The following is an 18,079-nucleotide window of genomic DNA, read 5'->3' as shown; positions in this document are numbered from 1 at the left end:
CATGCGCAACCTGGCGGGGTAGAGCATGGCGTACGGAATTTGCGCAGACAGTTTCCTTACAGGCTGATATTCGCGGCGGGCCTCCTCTGCTGCCACTGTAAAATCGGGATAAAAAGCAAGGGTGTTGCCGTCATGGGTGATGGTACCCTTCTCCCTGGCAAGGCAAAGTATCACATCCCAATCTCTATAATTTAATAGGCGGGCAATAATGGGGCGAGGCGGGGCACCTCGGCGAGGGTCGTGCAGCCAGTGAGCGATGCGCACGCTCCACAATGAAGACCTGCGAGAACTGCTCCCGACCAAAGATATCACTGATGAGCTTCTCCATGTAGGGCTCCATACGTCCCGTATTCGTGGATTCTGGCAGGCCCGTAATGCGCACGTTATTTCGGCGCGATCTAGCTTCCAAATCCTCATTACGGGCCTGAATGACGGCAAGGACCGTTTCCATAGAAGTCGTCTTCTGAGTAACCTGCTGTAGCCCTTCTTCTGCGTCTGAGATGCGCGTCTCCGCCTCCCCCAGACACTGCGCATGTTTGTCCTGCTTGGATGACATGTGATCCATATGGCGGTTAAGATGGTCTATCTTGCCATCGATGGATTGGAGACTCGCCTGCACCGCAATGAGAGTCTTGTCAATGTTTGTCAACCGATCTCAAGAACTTCCGCCCCATCTCGCTCCTCCCTTTTCCTTTTCCTGCCAAAGTCATCGAGAAGACCGTCAACAGACAGCTGGCCGCCTTCATCGAGACGAACGGATCCCTCGACCCCTCGCAGTCCAGCTTTCGTGCCAAACACAGCACCGAGACCGCACTGATCGCAGCCACCGATGACATCAGAGCCCTGCTCGACAACGGAGAAACTGCGGCCCTCATCCTCCTGGACTTCTCCGCAGCATTCGACACTGTCTGCCACCGCATCCTAGCGCAGCGCCTCAGCAACATCGGGATCCAGGAGAAGGCACTGAAGTGGATCATCTCGTTCCTCGCCGGAAGAACTCAGAGTCCGTCTCCCCCCATTCAGATCCGAGGCCACCGAAGTACCACAAGGATCATCCCTCAGCCCAACCCTCTTCAACGTCTACATGAGCCCCCTCGCAGCCATCGCACGCCAACAAAACCTCAACATAATCTCCTACGCCGACGACACCCAACTGATCCTCTCCCTTTCCAACGACCCCGCCACCGCCAGAACCAGCCTCCAGGAGGGGATGAAAGACGTAGCCGAATGGATGAAGAACAGCCGCCTGAAACTGAACTCAGACAAGACGGAAGTCCTCATCCTGGGATCTTCGCCCTCCGCCTGGGACGACTCCTGGTGGCCCCCTGCCCTGGGCGCCACTCATAAGCCAGCAGACCACGCACGCAACCTGGGCTTCATCCTAGACTCCTCCCTCTCGATGACCAGACAAGTCAACGCCGTCTCATCATCATGCTTCAACACCCTAAGCATGCTCCATAAGATCTTCCGATGGATCCCCACGGAAACCAGGAAGACGGTCACCCAGGCACTCGTCACCAGCCGACTGGACTACGGGAACACCCTCTACGCCGGAACCACAGCCAAACTTCAGAAAAGACTCCAACGCATCCAGAACGCCTCCGCACGACTCGTCCTGGACATCCCCCGACACAGCCACATCTCCAGCCACCTGAGAAACCTGCACTGGCTCCCCGTCAGCAAGAGGATCACGTTCAGACTCCTCACCCACGCACACAAGGCTCTCCACGACCTGGGCTCCAAGTACCTCAACAACCGCCTGACCTTCTACACGCCCACCCGCCAGCTACGATCAACCAGCCTCGCCCTCGCCGCCGTACCAAGCATCCGCAGAGCCACCACCGGAGGAAGATCCTTCTCCTACCTGGCAGCCAAGACCTGGAACTCCCTCCCCATCCACCTTCGGCTGACCAAGGACCATCTCTCCTTCAGGAAGCAACTCAAGACCTGGCTTTTCGAGCAGTAACGGACCCCCCCCCCCGCGCCTTGAGACCCTCCGGGTGAGTAGCGCGCTATACAAATGCCATGATTGATTGATTGATTGATTGTGGGAAGGTCCGCCTCCGAGTCTGAGGCTGCATGCTGAGCCCCTCTCCCGGCCTTCCGGGGCTCAAATGTAAGGCGCGGTTACCTCTTTCCCATACTGCACACCTAGAGTAACACGCCCCGCAGTTGGATCAGTGAGAGTCTGTTGTCCAGATGGCAGCCACGCAACAGCGACTAACACCACAGCACCGCCAGAAGCGCACGTTGTCTCATAGACCGCAACGTGAATGAATCACCAGCTTCTCACAGGTCAAGCCCCTGCAGCACCAAAAAATACCTCCAAAGGCTCAGCTAGCAGAGTGGTTTTGCCGCAGCGGTCTACAGGTGAGAAGATTACATAGCAATGGTAATGGCAAAGTCAGAGCAAGTGGCCCGCACCTCAGGTCTGCGCTGTTCCAAGGAAGCGCCAGAGCACCAGGCCTCAAAACTCAACCTGCGCCTGTGTGCGGATGTCGCTATCTGTAGTGCTGGTGTGGAAGGTAGGCCCAGACACGGAGGGGTGGACACTGGCCGTTAGCGCGCCACACAGACAGCGCCGCTGAAGCGGACACAATAGGTGGAATGTCGCAGGCTGGTATCAGGGGTCTTGTAGTTCAGCTGCGACCTTCCTGAGTGCACCGCAACTGAAGAGGAGAAATTGTGGCCGCCCTCATACAACTATGACCTCCGCTGTCGCAGAATATTCAGGGCCGATGGCAGCAGGAAGAATCTCCAGCCAATGCTAAGGCGATGCGCAGGCCAACCCCACTCGCTAAGCATCAGCAGCCCAGCCGGACTCTCGCTTCACCGAGCAGCTCGCAGCATGCTCGCAGCTCCGCACCGGCGGGACACTAGGCCCGGAGAAGCGGCACAGATCAATACTTGTCCCGCCGTCGGCAGGCCGCACGGTATATGCCTCGAGGTAGCACAGCCCCCAACGCATGGTATACAAGCAGCTGAGTGTCGCCGCCCCCCCCCCCCCTCCCCCCGGAGCCGCTGCACTGCACACCGCAAGCCGGACTAGAAATCCGTACCCAGCCCCGGCACCCCTGGCCTCACCCAACGCCAGCCGCGGCCTACCTTAAGCGCCAAGTCCGAGCGCGCCCGGAGCCGCAATGCTGTCCGCGCCGCCTCCAGAGCTTCACACACCAATATCGTTTGGAGAGACACTGCGATTCTTCCAAAGCTCCAGCCACTATAGCGTGCCGCTGTTAGGGAGGCTAATACATCAATTGGAGGCAGATAACGGCCAAGAGTGCAAGGATAATTGCTGGATCTGGAGCTCGGCCGGTGGAGCAGCTCTAAAGAGTGGCCATTTTGCGATGCGCCCTCTAGTGCCTCCCTCCCCCAGTTTGAATATTGATTTCTCCAAGAACTCATTAAGTATGCATGAACATCTATTTCTTAGGGATTCTTTCATGACGTTCCTCTGCCCGACTTTTACGTCAATACTGGCATTCCTAGACACCTTCAAGGTATAAATATACCAGCACTTGCAGTTCCCGGAGGATTCGATCCAACCCAGACTACATGGTTTGCCATGGCAAGTTCAGAAGGAGATCGAGTTCCAGCCTGATGCACTGACCTGACACGGTCATCCTCCTCGCAGAGAATCCAACTCCAGTGCGCTCTGACTTCCCTTGTGGGGGTTAGACTATCGAGTCCAGAAAAGAGATTCCAACCTCTCGAATTCTCAGGTATGAAGCTGACTAGAACTTAGAGAAAGTTTTTGCAACTCTTGGCTACACTAAAATGTAGCTAGCTATACTTTAGAAATAGCACCTACTTCAAACCTCGTACTGCACTTAGGTTGGGTACACTGGGGTAGAACAATTTAGAAGCATCAGATGAGTATCACATTTTAGCATATGTTATTTATGTATGTATTTTGATTAATATATGTCATAGCTACAAAACCATGCTATTGCAGTATTATTTTATCTTACTGCTAACCTCGTACATATTGTACTTCGCAGTCTGTCTTACGATTGTAGCAATTCATATCTCTTGCACGAGAAATAAGACTGTTCAATAAACCCTTTTATTGAAAACGCCCGTCTCTGTAGAAACGAAGCATGCACGATTGACTGAGTGAAACTGTTACCTATTGTTTCCATGATTCTGAGACTGTTCTGATTCTAAAGGGAAACAAAGTTGTCATGTTTATGCGGTTGTCAGAGACTAATCCCTTCTTGTAATTTTGAGAAGTTTCTAGTGACCTCTGAGTTAGCTGGCACACACAAGTAATTAAGTTTAATATAATCGATAGAGACATACTGACCTTAGTCCTATGTCAAATCTATAGTGTATGTTATTCCAATGCGCAGAGCCTATCAGGGATATAGGAACTACAGTACAAGCCTGCTTTCCCCTTTAATCTATTTTAATGAACTGCTTGGTCTTCTGATTCAAGCATATGAATCTATGAAAGATTCAATGCTGGAGAAGAAATTAGTTACCTGTTCTTCAGCATTGGCCAATTTCAGATTCACGTGCAACCCTCCCTTCTGCCCAGTCCAACATTCACTACCTGTTATGTGTATCCTTCACCCTTGTGCTATGAAATCTGAACACAGGTGGCCTCTAGGGGGAGTAGAGAGCTCAGCAAAGTGTCATCAGAAGTTTGGGTTGTTTCAAATGAGGTGGATGTGCTACCAAACCAACACTGTTATTGGGCCTAGGGCCTTTCATAACAGTACACTGCTGTTTAAAGTTACTGAGTTTCCCCAACCAGATGATGGAGTATGATTCAAACATGTAAATCTAAGAAAGATACCACAGCTGGAGAAATTGAGTTACAGGGAAGTAATACATTTCTTCATTCAATTAAACTACGTTTGGGATTATGTTGATACTATTTCTTAATGGACCTGTTGCACTAAATATTTACCCTTTAACTCCTTTCATTAGGGGCAGGGTGGATAGATTCAGGGTGGAAATTTGAATAAGTCATAGGGAGGCGTGGCTAGAGCACTTCCATCTCTTTCTCCCAGCTATGCACAGTACTGTACTGACTACTCTTAATCAGTTTTCTGCACCATTTGGTCAGTTTTTTTATTTTGGCTTAATTAGTGTCTGTGACAGTGACTTTGATTTTGCATTTATTGACTTCACATCTTTCAAGGATTTAATTAATTAAAAATGTAGGCCTTTGAGAAGTAGTTGTTCTTGTAGTTTTTCATGTCTTTTCGGTCCTTTACCACCCTCTAGTGGCTAATGCAGCACTCGCATAGCCTTGCAATAAAGTGAAAAAATAACTTGGCGGAACTTACTTTTCCTAGCCCAGCTTTAGAAAGTAAATCTTTTCTCAGCTTGTTTTATCATTATTCAAAGCTTTTTTCTATCCGGTTTCGGTCATGTAAAACACCAGCATAAATAAAAGCACGGACAGATTTATTAAGTTAATAACGTTGTTCTTGTAACCGACCTGACAATTATTATGTTTTACAGTTAAGTGTGGAGTTTATTCATTCACAAAGATTTATCCTTTCTGCGTGTACAATTCGAAACTCGGGAGCATCGTCATAAATAGAACTGGTGTAATGACAAGCTACTGCGCTAGTAGTTCTTAATCGGTGCCAGCCACATGTCAGGTATTCATTTAATTGTACTTCAGTGCTGCGGATTTGAGGAAGACGCTCTTATGGCGAACATATGGCAGAAAACGTATTTATTTGCTTTCACCCGTGTGGGTAAAGGACCAAACAATTACATTGAGTTAATCTTGCCACTGGAGCTAAAATGTCAAGACCTATTTAATACACTTTAGATGCTATTAGACCAGTTTGTTTTTTACACACGTGTAAGTCTGATATTGTAATTGTTAACCTAATTTTGTTACCATTTTAATAACTTGATCTTTTTATAATTGTTTTGGTAAGTGTATGGGCAGTAGAACGTGTATGCTGGCAACATTCTTGATGAATTTGGCGTGAACAGCAGGCAACTACATTGACCTTCTAACTCCTCCACCTCTTGTTTCATGCCTCACTTGATACATATCCCCGACCTCATTTCCGATCATTTGCCTCACCTGCCTGCAATCACTGTGGCTTGGTTTGACCATGCCTCTGTGCCTTATTGAACCGGTGACCCGACCCACCCTCCGACTGCTGCATCCCGCCAAAAAATAGGGTGCTTGGTAGAAGGGGCGGTGTGGCCTTGGTGCCCACCATTCATTCTCTGGCCATTGTTCTGATCTATCGAGCACATCAAGCCCCTGTTATTCACGGCGGGCCCTAGTGGAGCCGCATCTCCTGTGTGTTCGGCGATTACTGTGCTCCTTAGAAAAGTCTGTCTACTTTTCTTTCTAACGTCGTTGCTGAGGCCCAACATACACGTTATCCCTTCCGATGAAGCCTGACTCCGAGTTGCTGAGGAGGTTATCCAGTTCAAAGTGAGAAACAAATTGGCAGGTGACCACTGTTGCGGGCACCTTGGCAATACAGAGTGAGCCAGAAGTTTATCTATAGTCGGAAATATTAGGCAACACTGGTGAAGATGTCCACAAGATGGGAATGATGCTATCATTCTTGAGATCTGGAGGTATTGATTCATCTGGCTATCGGTGGCAGAATTGAAAAACTCAAACCAACAACTTTAGCCTTGCAAACATTCCAGGTTGAGCAGCATTTTTGAACGGGACCATGATTTTCTTAATGTCACCCCTGCTGCTCGTGTAAACGTAGGACAAAGTTGGATAGGGCGGAGCCGGGGAGAAAGACCTCTTATGAGAGCTGTGATCTTGTTGATAAAGAAGAATTGGACATTGTCACAAAGTTTATTGACACTCTCCAGAATGCTTGCTGTTAGTTTGGCTGGGGTATGAAATCATTGTTTGGTCGAGTTGTCAGTCTGAGGAGTATGCTTTTTGGCTACAGTGCATTCTAATTTGTGGGTTCTTGAGTGCACTTCAGATTGATCAGACTGCATTTTATTGTAATTGCATTTCTATAGCATCTCATAGTCCTGACGAGGCACCGATGCACATTATTGGATGGGTAGCACATAAACCAAAGCTGGGTTGGGTGCTTGCATGGAAGAATGTTGGACTCATAGGAGTGTATATTCTGTGGGAATCATGCCAATTGATCATATTCATTGTGCTCTTAACTTAGCTCACAGAGCCAACACGTTTTCTGGCAGGAACAGGAGTGCGTTATGGACCTGAGGCACTTTACATTAATTTAGTTTTTATAAATAAATTAATGAGTCTGTATATAATCTACTCATTCATTCATTCATCCACTATACCCAGTACTGGGTATAGGCATTCATGGCAGATACTGTAGAATAGGATAGGATAGACATTTATATAGCGCAACGAATGCCGGAGCGTCTTGGCGCTGGTAGAGAGAGAGGGAGAAGCGTCGTCTTCATCAGCGAGTCTCATTAAAGAGCCATGTTTTTAACTGTTTTCTGAAGCTTGATGATTGCCTAATGATTTCATAGAGCAAGGAAGCTTATTCCAAAGACTAGCGGCACGGAAAGAAAAGGCTCTGCCACCCCATCTGACTTTGCGTATCCGATTTATCTTGATGAGGCTTTGTGTAGTAGACCTTAAGACCCGGCCGGGTACATAAGGAATAAAAAACCTCTGAACATCCTTGGCTCCTCCTCCAAATATAGCCTTATGTACTAAACATATAGCCTTAAATTCTATACGTTGCTGGATCGGGAGCCAGTGTAATGTTTTAATGCCACCAGAGATAGATTGGTCTGTGGGGACAGCTATCAGAAGTCTTGCAGCAGCATTCTGCAAAGTCTGCAACCTCTTCATCTGGGTCGTATTTATCCCTAGCAGCAAGGTGTTGCAGTAGTCAAGTCTCGATAGTACAAGAGCCACCACCACCGTCTTGCGAAGGTCAGGTTCGATGAAAGGAAGGACCTTCCGCAGGGTCCTTATTACAAAGGAACATGATGAAGCAAGGTTGCTGACGTGTGCTGAAAAATTAAGTTGATTATCAAAAAGCATACCCAAGTTCCTGACTTTATACACAGGACAAGGGCACTCCCCCGCCTCCGCAGGCCACCAAGCCCCGTTCCACACGGGGCTGCCCAGGCCAAACTCTATGATCTCCGTCTTCTCTGTGTTAATTTTCAGGAAGCTCTCCCGCATCCAGCTCATAATCTCAGACAGGCAGCTATGAAACTTAGAAGCCACATCGTGTGATTGTTCCACAGTCGAGACTATGAGCTGGGAATCGTCGGCATAGGAAATTATGGTAAAACCATATTTACTAATGAGCTTGGCCAGGGGGGCTACATAGATGTTAAAAAGCGTTGGTGATAAGGCAGAACCCTGCGGTACCCCACAGGGTAGATGGAAAGTTCTAGACTGCAGACCATCCCATAGCAGACTCTGCTCCCTACCTTCCAGAAAAGAGGAGAGGAGGGACAAAGCGGTTCCCTGCACCCCAATCTTCTGAAGCCTGTGCTTCAACACCGTATGGTTGACAGTGTCGAAGGCTGCTGACAAATCTAACATCACCAGCACTGCCCTGCCTCCCCCGTCCACAATGCCACGAATTTTCTCCACTGCCACCAGGAGTGCTGACTCCGTGGAATGCTGAGCGCGGAAACCGTGCTGAGAGGAGTCAAGCTGATCATGGGAGACAAGATATTCTGTTAGGACCCGGTTTAACTCCCTCTCCATGACCTTAGCCGCCAAAGGAAGTGCAGCAATTGGACGGTAGTTCTTCAAGATATGAGGATCCAAAGTAGTTTTTTTTTAACAATGGTCTAATTATTGCCCTCTTCCAGCTTGAAGGGTAACTACCAGACTCGATTACTTGATTGATCAACGGGGACAGCTCTCCTGCAATAACCTCTGCCGCACGATGGAATACAGAAGGGGGGCATGGGTCCAAAGGTGATCGTGATTTTGTTAAGGTAATCAGCCTACACGTTTCCTCCACCGAAATGGGAGGGAAGTTACCAAGACCAGTGTCATCCTTAGGACTGGCTACCTTCTCCTGGCCGCAACAGTCAGAGCTAGTAGGGGAGCTCATGAAGTCGTTGTGAATTGTCTGAACCTTCTCCTGAAAGTACAGAGCCAGTTTTTGACATGTTGCTAAGTCAGGCCGATATGCGCTGTCTTGAGGAGGCCTAGAAAGAGCAGATATGGTCTTGAAGAGCTCCTTTGCCGAGTTGCCGGCTTCCCTGATCTTGGTGGCAAGAAAATCGCCTTTAGCTGCGATTATTGCTAACCTGTAGGCTGTAAGAGTACGATTGTAATGTTCTTTGCCCTCAGCACTGTAATCCCTTCTCCACATACGCTCTGCCCTTCTACAGATGCCCTTCTGGGCCTTAAGTTCTTTGTTATACCATTGCGCAGATGGTTCAGTTCTCCTGGAGCCAAGCAGCTTCTCAGGTGCTACCTTGTCCACCGCAGCCGCCAGCCATCCCTCAAAGAGCAAAGCAGCCTCCGAAGAGTTTATGCTATGGGTAAGACGTAAACTTCCCAGAGCAGAGCAGAGATTGTCAGTGGTCACCTGAGACCACTGTCTAATCTTCTGCTTACCTAGTCTGGGGCCCTGAGAGCAAGCTGGTGCTCCAGTCACAGTGCTAAAACAATTCTGGCCCACAGATTCTTCATCATCTTATCAGCCCCTACAAGGCGAACAGAGAACTGAGGACTTCAAAATTAGACCATCTCGCAGTTCCAAGAATCAAGAGGGCCAGAGGTGGCGGACTCTTTTTCATACCTAGCTCTGAAACTTTGAGACTCCCTGGCTACTAGTCTGAGTCTGAATGATAATCTGTCAAACTTTAGGGAGCATCTGAAAACTTTGTTGTTTACTTAATTGGTTAGATCTCCAGCAGGATTGGGTAGCTCTGGGTAGCCTTTTTCTGGTAGGCATGCAGTCAATAAATGCTATAATAATAATAATGTAGGCCCCATCAACAGCCTAATCCACAAAACAGTTCAATTGGCAGTGGTATCTGTGACCCCCGATCCATGCCACTTAAAGGCAACAGCTCCTATTCCTTTGGTGCCCTCTGCACTTTTTTGAACCAGGAATGGTCCTTTATTCTCATCTGTGAAAATCTTCTGATCAAGACTGTTGACTATCTAGGTAGGAGGATGGGCAACCATTCTCCAATTCAGCTTACAGTGAGTGGATGCTTTGGGTCTTAGGCAGGTGGAAGCCGAATGCTTAGAACTTTGATTCATTGAGGGAAATGAGAACACACTTAACTTGCACTCCCCTCATTTGGAACCAGTATTATGAGGCCAGGTGCTGTTTAGTGCCTCATCAGAAATGGTGGATTTAAAAATAGAGATTTCGAAATCACAGTACTTGCTGGAGAAAGGAGTGAAACGACTGCATGTGCACAATGAATACATGTTCATTGTACTGTTCAAAGGCTATACATAGGAATATTGCAAGGGATGTCACCAAGACAATAGTAGCTGTGAGAAAGAAATGATTTTAAGTATTGAACAAGGCTGGAAGCTTTTCAAATGGTTCCCAAAGGGGAAAAAGATAGCACGATGGAAAGGGACTGTGACTGACTCATGCAGTATGATTGTCTGAGGTCAAAAGGAAAGCTAGTGTGTTCCTGTTATAGAATAGGGAACTACACATGTTCCACCTGTTGGATGATGATACCCTCATTAATCCATTTATGGGAACCTTGGATCTTACAAGTTGCAAGAAATCGACACATTGTGGGTTGATGAGATAATTTGTGCAGGGGTTTGCATCTTCCCTTACATAGGTTCAGTTGTCAAGTAACGTTCCTGGCATGCCACTCACGTTGTTTAAACACTTCTAGTGCCTGCTCAGTTCGAAACTCCTGCAGCTATTTAAAATAGCCCATTCTGAGATTTTATCCTTTTGCCTGATCTGGAATTATTTCTACGCAAACCTGGCAAACAATTGACAGGCGTCAATTCTATCATTCATTATCCCCCTCTTGAATGTAGACTGCAACTTTCTTGTCAAAATACTTCAAAATAAAATTTTACCTACAGTCTCCTTGATCCTCCCTGACCAATCGGCTGTTATATGCTGAAGATCTGCGCATCTGAATATCTGCAGGCGGTATAACTGTTGAGTTGTTGCAGAAATACTTGAAGTTCCTGTGGCAATATTGTCACTTGACACCGCGATGTTGTTTGATTGCATATAATGGATCTTCCTCTTGGAATCTTACAAAAGATGGGCTTCGGCCTTATGTTGATCTCCTGGTTCAACCTCCTATATCGGGAGGACAAAAAATGTTGTATTAGAAAACTTCTGGTTCTGGAGAGATATGAGGCTGGGCAGTTTTCTCACCTCTATGATTTCTGTATTGGCAATTTAGCACCTGGGCTGCCGGGTTCAAATACATATACTAGTCAATGGGTTTTGTTAGGGCAGCAGCACTGAGGACCTGAAATCTTTGCATGCAGGTGATAGCTTTGTGTCTATCGCTGATCTTATGGGACACACTACCATAGCAATTTACGATGTTTGTTGAATTCAGATCTCTTATCAGACATAAGCTTAAACTGAACTAAATCTAATTTGTTTCTCTGGCAACTCGCATCTAATGTCTTCTTGGTGAAATACCATCTCTATATTGCAGAGTTGGGCTTCCAATACTTTGGTAAAAGGGTCACCATAAAGTGTGACAGATTCAGAGACTGTAAACTCATGGTGCATCTGAACAGATCTAAGGGCCACATGGCTTAACGTGGCAAACCCCGATTGGGCCTGGGCTGGACCACACTTTTTTAAAATAAACTGCCCTCTACCTTTCCTGTAAACCTTAGAGTATAATAAGTTGGTCCCTATTGATTAACTTAGAACAAATCATTTCTGCAGTAAGGGTTATGCTCTGGGGCCATAAAAATCCACACATTTTCTCACAACTTTACAATGGCTGGTATTTCAAGGAGCCTTTTCGATTCCTTACCTGCACTCTGACTGTTGGTCAGCTCATTTATTTTACATTAGTAATTTGGCATATTTGTCACTAGGGAGCCCTTAATACGCCATGGAAATCCATGGTCTTTATGGGGGGATGGTGCTGACATTTTGCTCCAGACCATAAAGAGTACTTGAGGCCTGTGCTGCAGCAACAAAACCAGTGGACTGAAATAATTAGGCAACAGAGTAAGCCTCATTTTGAGCTTGATCTATGCGAGCGGAAGTTAGGAAACCTGGCGGTTACAGATTAGGGTGGCCTGAATTACCCACTTGGATGATATGAGGTAGAAAACCAGATTGAAAACATTCTTTGAAATGCAGAGAGAACATGACCTGACCAAGGTTGGGCATTTTTGCTACTTCCAAAATACAGGTATGAAAGGAGCAACAAACACACTTATGCTCCAATAGAGTCTTTGGCCCCCATGGATTATTTGAACACCTTGGTCTCAAACTCTGTAGCATGCATTTTTTCTGCACTCCAGGAATCAATTCCTAATGAGACTTGATACAATGCACTTTACCATTCCAGGGAGGCAGCCATCCATTTCAGCTTTAAATTCATCTAAATTAATATTTTACTTAAAGTGAACTGCTACACATTGAATCTTTGGAAATGGACTTACTGATAACACCCTCCTGTACACTCCACAACAAAAAATGCTTGCACTTTCAATCACGTAACATGAGGCTTGCAATGTAAAAGCCTGCCCTGCTGTTTTGCCCCCCTCACCCCATACTGCCTTTAAAAAAATATATATTCTATTCCACAGTGAATTCTATCCCAATTGCTCATTCTTCTAAGGAGTTTTTGAAGAATTAACATTTAACCATACGTCAGTACTCAAGTAGACGTTTAGTGTTTATACAGTGAGTAAAGAGAAATGGCATGAAAATTCATTGAACGAAGGCTGATTTCATGTGATGCATCACAGGATGGAGGCCCTGAGGCTTGGAGAGATTCTCACATAAAGGGCTCTGTTTTATTTAGTGAGTTTTGTCTTTGCTGTTGTGGAGTGGTGTTCTGAAACAATTGTGAAGAATGGAGAGTAATGACTAGAAGTGCCTGAAACACTGTAGGTAAATTTACATTCTCACTTAGTAAGCATGAAAACATCATTGGTTTGCTTTGTATTATTTGGGTTATGGTGAAAATGACATGTAGTTAGGAAGTAAAATGTGGTTCAAGTGAATGATTATGCATTGCTGCTTTCAAGGCTAACAATATTGTTTCTGTTTAAGGTTTTGTTTCAAACATCAGAAGCCTTTAAAAGTGAGAATGAAGAACTGAAACTGAAGTTTGGGGAGTCTAATTCCAAAGTCCTCCAACTTGAAGAGGATATTATGATTGTTACTCAGAAAGCGATCACAAAAGAAACTGAATTGGACAGGTATATCTTTGCCTTTCACAACTTGTCTTTTTTAAAACAGACAATTGTTTACATTAGATTCATCAGAGATAGGCATACTATGTTCCTTTTTCGTCACTGAACACCATGTAATCTTTCTTTAGTCTTAAAGACAAGCTGAAGAAAGCCCTACTTGAAAAGGAACAATTAGAATGTCAGTTGAAGATTGAGAAGGATGAAAAGGATCTTTATAAGGTAATCCCATATTTTCATAGTGTTTTATCTTTGATCCCCGAAACTAACAGTCTTGCAACCAATACTTTAATTATTGAGGTTTTAAATTGTTGAGAATTCTTTCATTTAAAACAGTTTAATCTAAAGACCAGAGCCCAACATAAATTTATATAAAGTTTGACAAAGTAGTTATTTAAAAGCATTTCTTATCTTTTGGTGAACAAACTAATATTTGGAAGTATGGTTGTTTCCCTTCTTTTGAAGAAGGCATTGTTGACAGTTTTGACTGGAACATGCATTTATGACTTTAGGTTATTTCTGTAAAGGTAGACCTTTTGGTCTCAATCATAATATAGTTGTTTGCCATTAGACAATAAAGAGACCCAACTTGACTGAGCACCTCTTGTGTTTACTTTTTGCCTTGTGTACCTCTATAGGGTACTTCAACGTTTTTGTTTACTCATTGATGTATTATAGTGCCTTTATCCAAGGCTTTTAATATACAGTAACCAAAACAGTACAATGCATAGTAATTATGAAAATTCTCAAAAGACAAACCTGAGTACCATCACCCTGCTACAGTGAGCAAGGGTTCAGTTTAAAGGTTTCCAAAAGCAAATAGTTTTGGAGCTCAGCGAGTATCAATAGTAAGATTGTTAGAGATGTGGTGCAAGGAGTGGGAAAAAGTAAAGGCGTGAAGAAGCACAAAGTGGGAAATATACATAAAGACCGAATTGCATGCCAGTGAAGAGAGCAAGAAAATTCATATAACGAGATATGTTGTGGAAAGTTGAGTGTAGAACTTTCATTAGCATGATAGTCGAGACAAATGAAAAGACTGATAAAAAAAATCTGTAATAAACTGAAGCAGAGTAAGAGGATAATTAGGAAGACCATTCTGAAGTGAAGACGAGTAGTTGATGCGAGGAAAAAAAACCTGGTATTGAAGGTACAGTTTAAGAGAAGACCTATAAAGGAAATATTTTTTTTGTGCATATTAGATGAATGAATGTGACCATTCTTAACCAGGATTAAGAAGAGTTTTGGAAGATTCAGTCGAAGATGATTTTAAGATTTCTTGCTGAAAGAGGACACAGGATAGAAATCAAGGAAAAGTGAATAGAAGATAGTGGGTAGCTAAGCAGTTGAGGCAGCAGAAAAGGTTACATTATAGGAAATGCTGTGGCATTCAGTTTTCAACAGGAGACAGACGGTGATTTCATTACAAATAGAATGAGAAGAGGAACAAAATGGGAAATAGCTCTGAGAATCATCAACATAGAGGTGTGAAATAAATCAAAAGGAAGAGATAATGGAAGCTTAAGGAATTATAGCGGTGGTAACATTTTGACTTTATATTTAGTAAAAGAATATAACATTTTCAGTCCCCAGGCCAATAACCTGTAACCTCCCAAAGAATTTGAATGAGGTAGTATACTCTACCTAGATATCTTGGTCACACCTTGAGTTAGGATAGCTCAGGTCCGCATTATTTATCAGGAGAGATATTAGTCTTTTTAATAGGAAATTGTAATACTTGTGCAGAATTAGCTTCTGCTTTGTGTAGATTGACTCTTGTTTAATTGTGACAGTCCGGTGGTGTGGATGACCAATCTGTGTCTTGCTCTCATATCTCTTGGTTTTAGATGGTACTATTTTTTTAATCTCCCTTTTTAATGCCTGCTGTTAGACGGTAATTGATTTAAACTAGTCCACATGGACTGCTTTCTTTTGTAGCAAATATATTCTCCACTAGTGTAGCAGAAACTCACTCAAATAATGGCTGCAGTGTACAGCAATCCATTAATGTGTCCGGACATTAAACCTCCAAGATAATTTTGCTTCAGCTATGTCTGAAAGCTTAAATCAACCAAAGTAAACACAGGCAATGAGTTTCTGGAAAAATATATTCTATATGTGTAAACCCAGCGCTAGTACAAGACAAACAGAGGGAAAATTGAATTAAGGAAGCATACATAGGAGTAAAAATGCAAGCTCAATTTACAACCCAACCTCACTGAGCCCTTGTTGGATCCAAGACACGCAGGCCAGGTACTTCACAGAATATATCCTTCCTTTTCAAAGACCAAGAAAGCCTCTCCGCCCTGCAGAAGAAGGGCCTGATTTAAATTTGGGTGGATGTGGGACATCCTCCAAGAAGTGTTGTATGTCTTTTCCACTCTATTTAGAGTGAATATAAATCAGTACACCGACCTTTTACTCTATATCCGGTTCTAGGTTACACCCCCTGGGATGTCCACCAATCTTCCCGAGTAATGCCTCCCTGATTGAGTACCCACCCCATGGTTGTTGCATCGTAGGGTCTTCATTGCTAGTCGTAGACGTTACAATAGTTCCCCCACTGTGTTCAGGGGCCCCCCAAACACTTTTTGTGCAATATATGACTGAGATGGTGAAGAGTCCATTGTGGGCAACTGCAGAGCATCACTCTCACAGAGCCACTTCAGTCATTATTTTCCACATTTTTTGTCTGTTTAATAGGTAAAAAAATAAACCTTCTCAAAGTATCTTGCAGCACCTAAAGCATAGCCTCCCACCTAATATGTCTAAATAAATAGGAGGGTACAGTCTGGCACCCTAATCCTTTGAGTCTATATCCTATGATCTCCTTGTACTGGCATTTGCCTCGCAGTCAGTTCTTGTTTTTTGGTCTTATGTGAATGGAATCCTGGAACGCAGTGGGTGTTTTTAACAAAACATTTTCTACAAATTGTCTCTCAGACTACATATCTTTTTAATGCCACTCAATGCCTTTGATCCCCTGAAAGCGTGTGTTGTTTTTCCATCCATTTCCTGGGATTCTTCTTGTCATAGTGCCTTCACTATTTCTGCAGTTCACATCCTGTGGAAGAAAGAAGGTTGCTACTGATCCACTACATAAAGGAATGTGAATTTTGATTTAAAAAAAAAAAAAAGTCTTTAAGACTAGGCAGGCATCATGCTTTGTGACTAAGTAGAAGAAAAAGTGCATTGAGTCCTCCAGGGAGCATCCTGTTGCTACGGGCACAGTGCTTGCATCTTCGAAGGTCTCCCACAGAGGGAGAACCCGGGAGAGAGGGCTTTGAAGGAAAGAAAAGCAAAAACATCACCACTGCTATTGATGTTGATGTCAACCACAGTGGCTGTTTGATGCTTTCAGAGACGCTGAAGTCATAGTTTCAACTTGCTTTCTGTCAAGAACAGGTTTTCTTTCTACCTCGAAGGATCAATATCTACATGATGCACTACTGTATGATGTCAGCTTTTGATCCACTCCGCATCACCTCATCAATTGATGTGGCTATAATGCTGTTAATTCATGAATCGTGCCACACAAATAGACATTGAGCTTACCACCTGAGACGGCTTTTACTCCCAAGGCCAGGTTGAGGCATTCTCCTTCCCCTGATCAATCTTCTCAGCCACTGCGACCTCCACAATTCCTCACCCCATTGGAGGATCTTGTTCAGCCACCGGTACAGCCTATAAATCTGCCAGCACTCCACAATGAATTCTAGGCAAGCACCCTTAAACTCCTAGGAGCTCCCAATCTCCTCAAGCACCTCCTACTCCATGGTGGTATGTTGATCTACCACATACTAGCTCTCCCTCTCGTTATCCACCTTCCTCTTTTATGAATAAGAGATTCATTGTTTTCCTACACACCTATTTCTTTGATGGGATCTCCTTCAGGGTTCTCCCCGGTGGACAACATCATTTTCCATGATGCCTTCTCAAGAGGTGTTCTGAAGCTGACCATCCCTATGGAAACTCCATAGGCATCAGTCACTGTCAAAGTGGAGAACTTGTAAAACCAGAGCTTCATCCTGTCCTCTTCTCACATTGGTGCCAGGCTTGATAGAAATGATGGAAGACAAATTCCTTACCCCTCCTATGGTGGCAGAAGCTACTCTTTGCTCATCAAAGACATATTACCTTGCACAGGATGATGCTGACTTTGTAAAAACCGCTCCAAGCTAGATTCTTTGATCTTTTGACATTAAGAACAAGACACACTTATGTCCCAGTCATTGGCACCTTCTGATATGGGAAGTCAGAGAATTGACACTGCAGGCAAGAAAATGTGCACAATCGAATCCATAGCGCTAAATATTGCGAGTTCTACTGAATTGGTTGGTTGATAGTCCGATTTGAGATGAAATTACGTTTTTTTCTAGAGGACCTACTTAAACAGAACAGGGAAGGTGTGAAAGAGATAGCTCACTTCTGAAGGATGTCTGCTTTTGTCGTGTAGTTCCTATAAAAAGTTTTCAGGATCTGCACGTTTAGACAACATACACTGTAGGATTAATGTCATACAAACTCTGATCACCCCCACCGGCTATGTTGGCCTTTTGTACCAACTAGCTCACAGTGCCACTAGAATCTCCTCTTACCAAGGAGAGAATAGTTCCTGGCAACCATCGAACATGACAACCCTGATCCCTCAGAACCATAGAAACCATATACTACCTTTTGCTCAGTCACTCGTGCTTACTTAGTCCGTCTTAGAGAAATACACAGAATAAACAGGCTAGGTGTTTTCAATAA

General features: G+C 44.7%; 1 protein-coding gene across 12 annotated transcripts in view; it reads left to right on the top strand.

Annotated features, from left to right (window-relative positions):
- The window catches only part of TAX1BP1 (Tax1 binding protein 1), a 712,600-nt gene that overhangs the window by 307,116 nt on the left and 387,405 nt on the right, over positions 1–18,079 (top strand). For all 12 annotated transcript variants that reach the window (XM_085631620.1, XM_085631618.1, XM_085631616.1 and 9 more), the window contains 2 exons: positions 13,188–13,336; positions 13,459–13,549. In XM_085631620.1, coding sequence (XP_085487746.1) covers positions 13,188–13,336; positions 13,459–13,549 — 240 coding nt within the window. The remainder of the gene's footprint in view (positions 1–13,187; positions 13,337–13,458; positions 13,550–18,079) is intronic.

This window comes from Triturus cristatus, chromosome 10 (assembly GCF_964204655.1).
Source record: "Triturus cristatus chromosome 10, aTriCri1.1, whole genome shotgun sequence".
Taxonomy (NCBI): Eukaryota; Metazoa; Chordata; class Amphibia; order Caudata; family Salamandridae; genus Triturus; species Triturus cristatus.
Note: the sequence above shows the minus strand (reverse complement) of the source record. Positions and strands in the feature narration are given on the sequence as shown.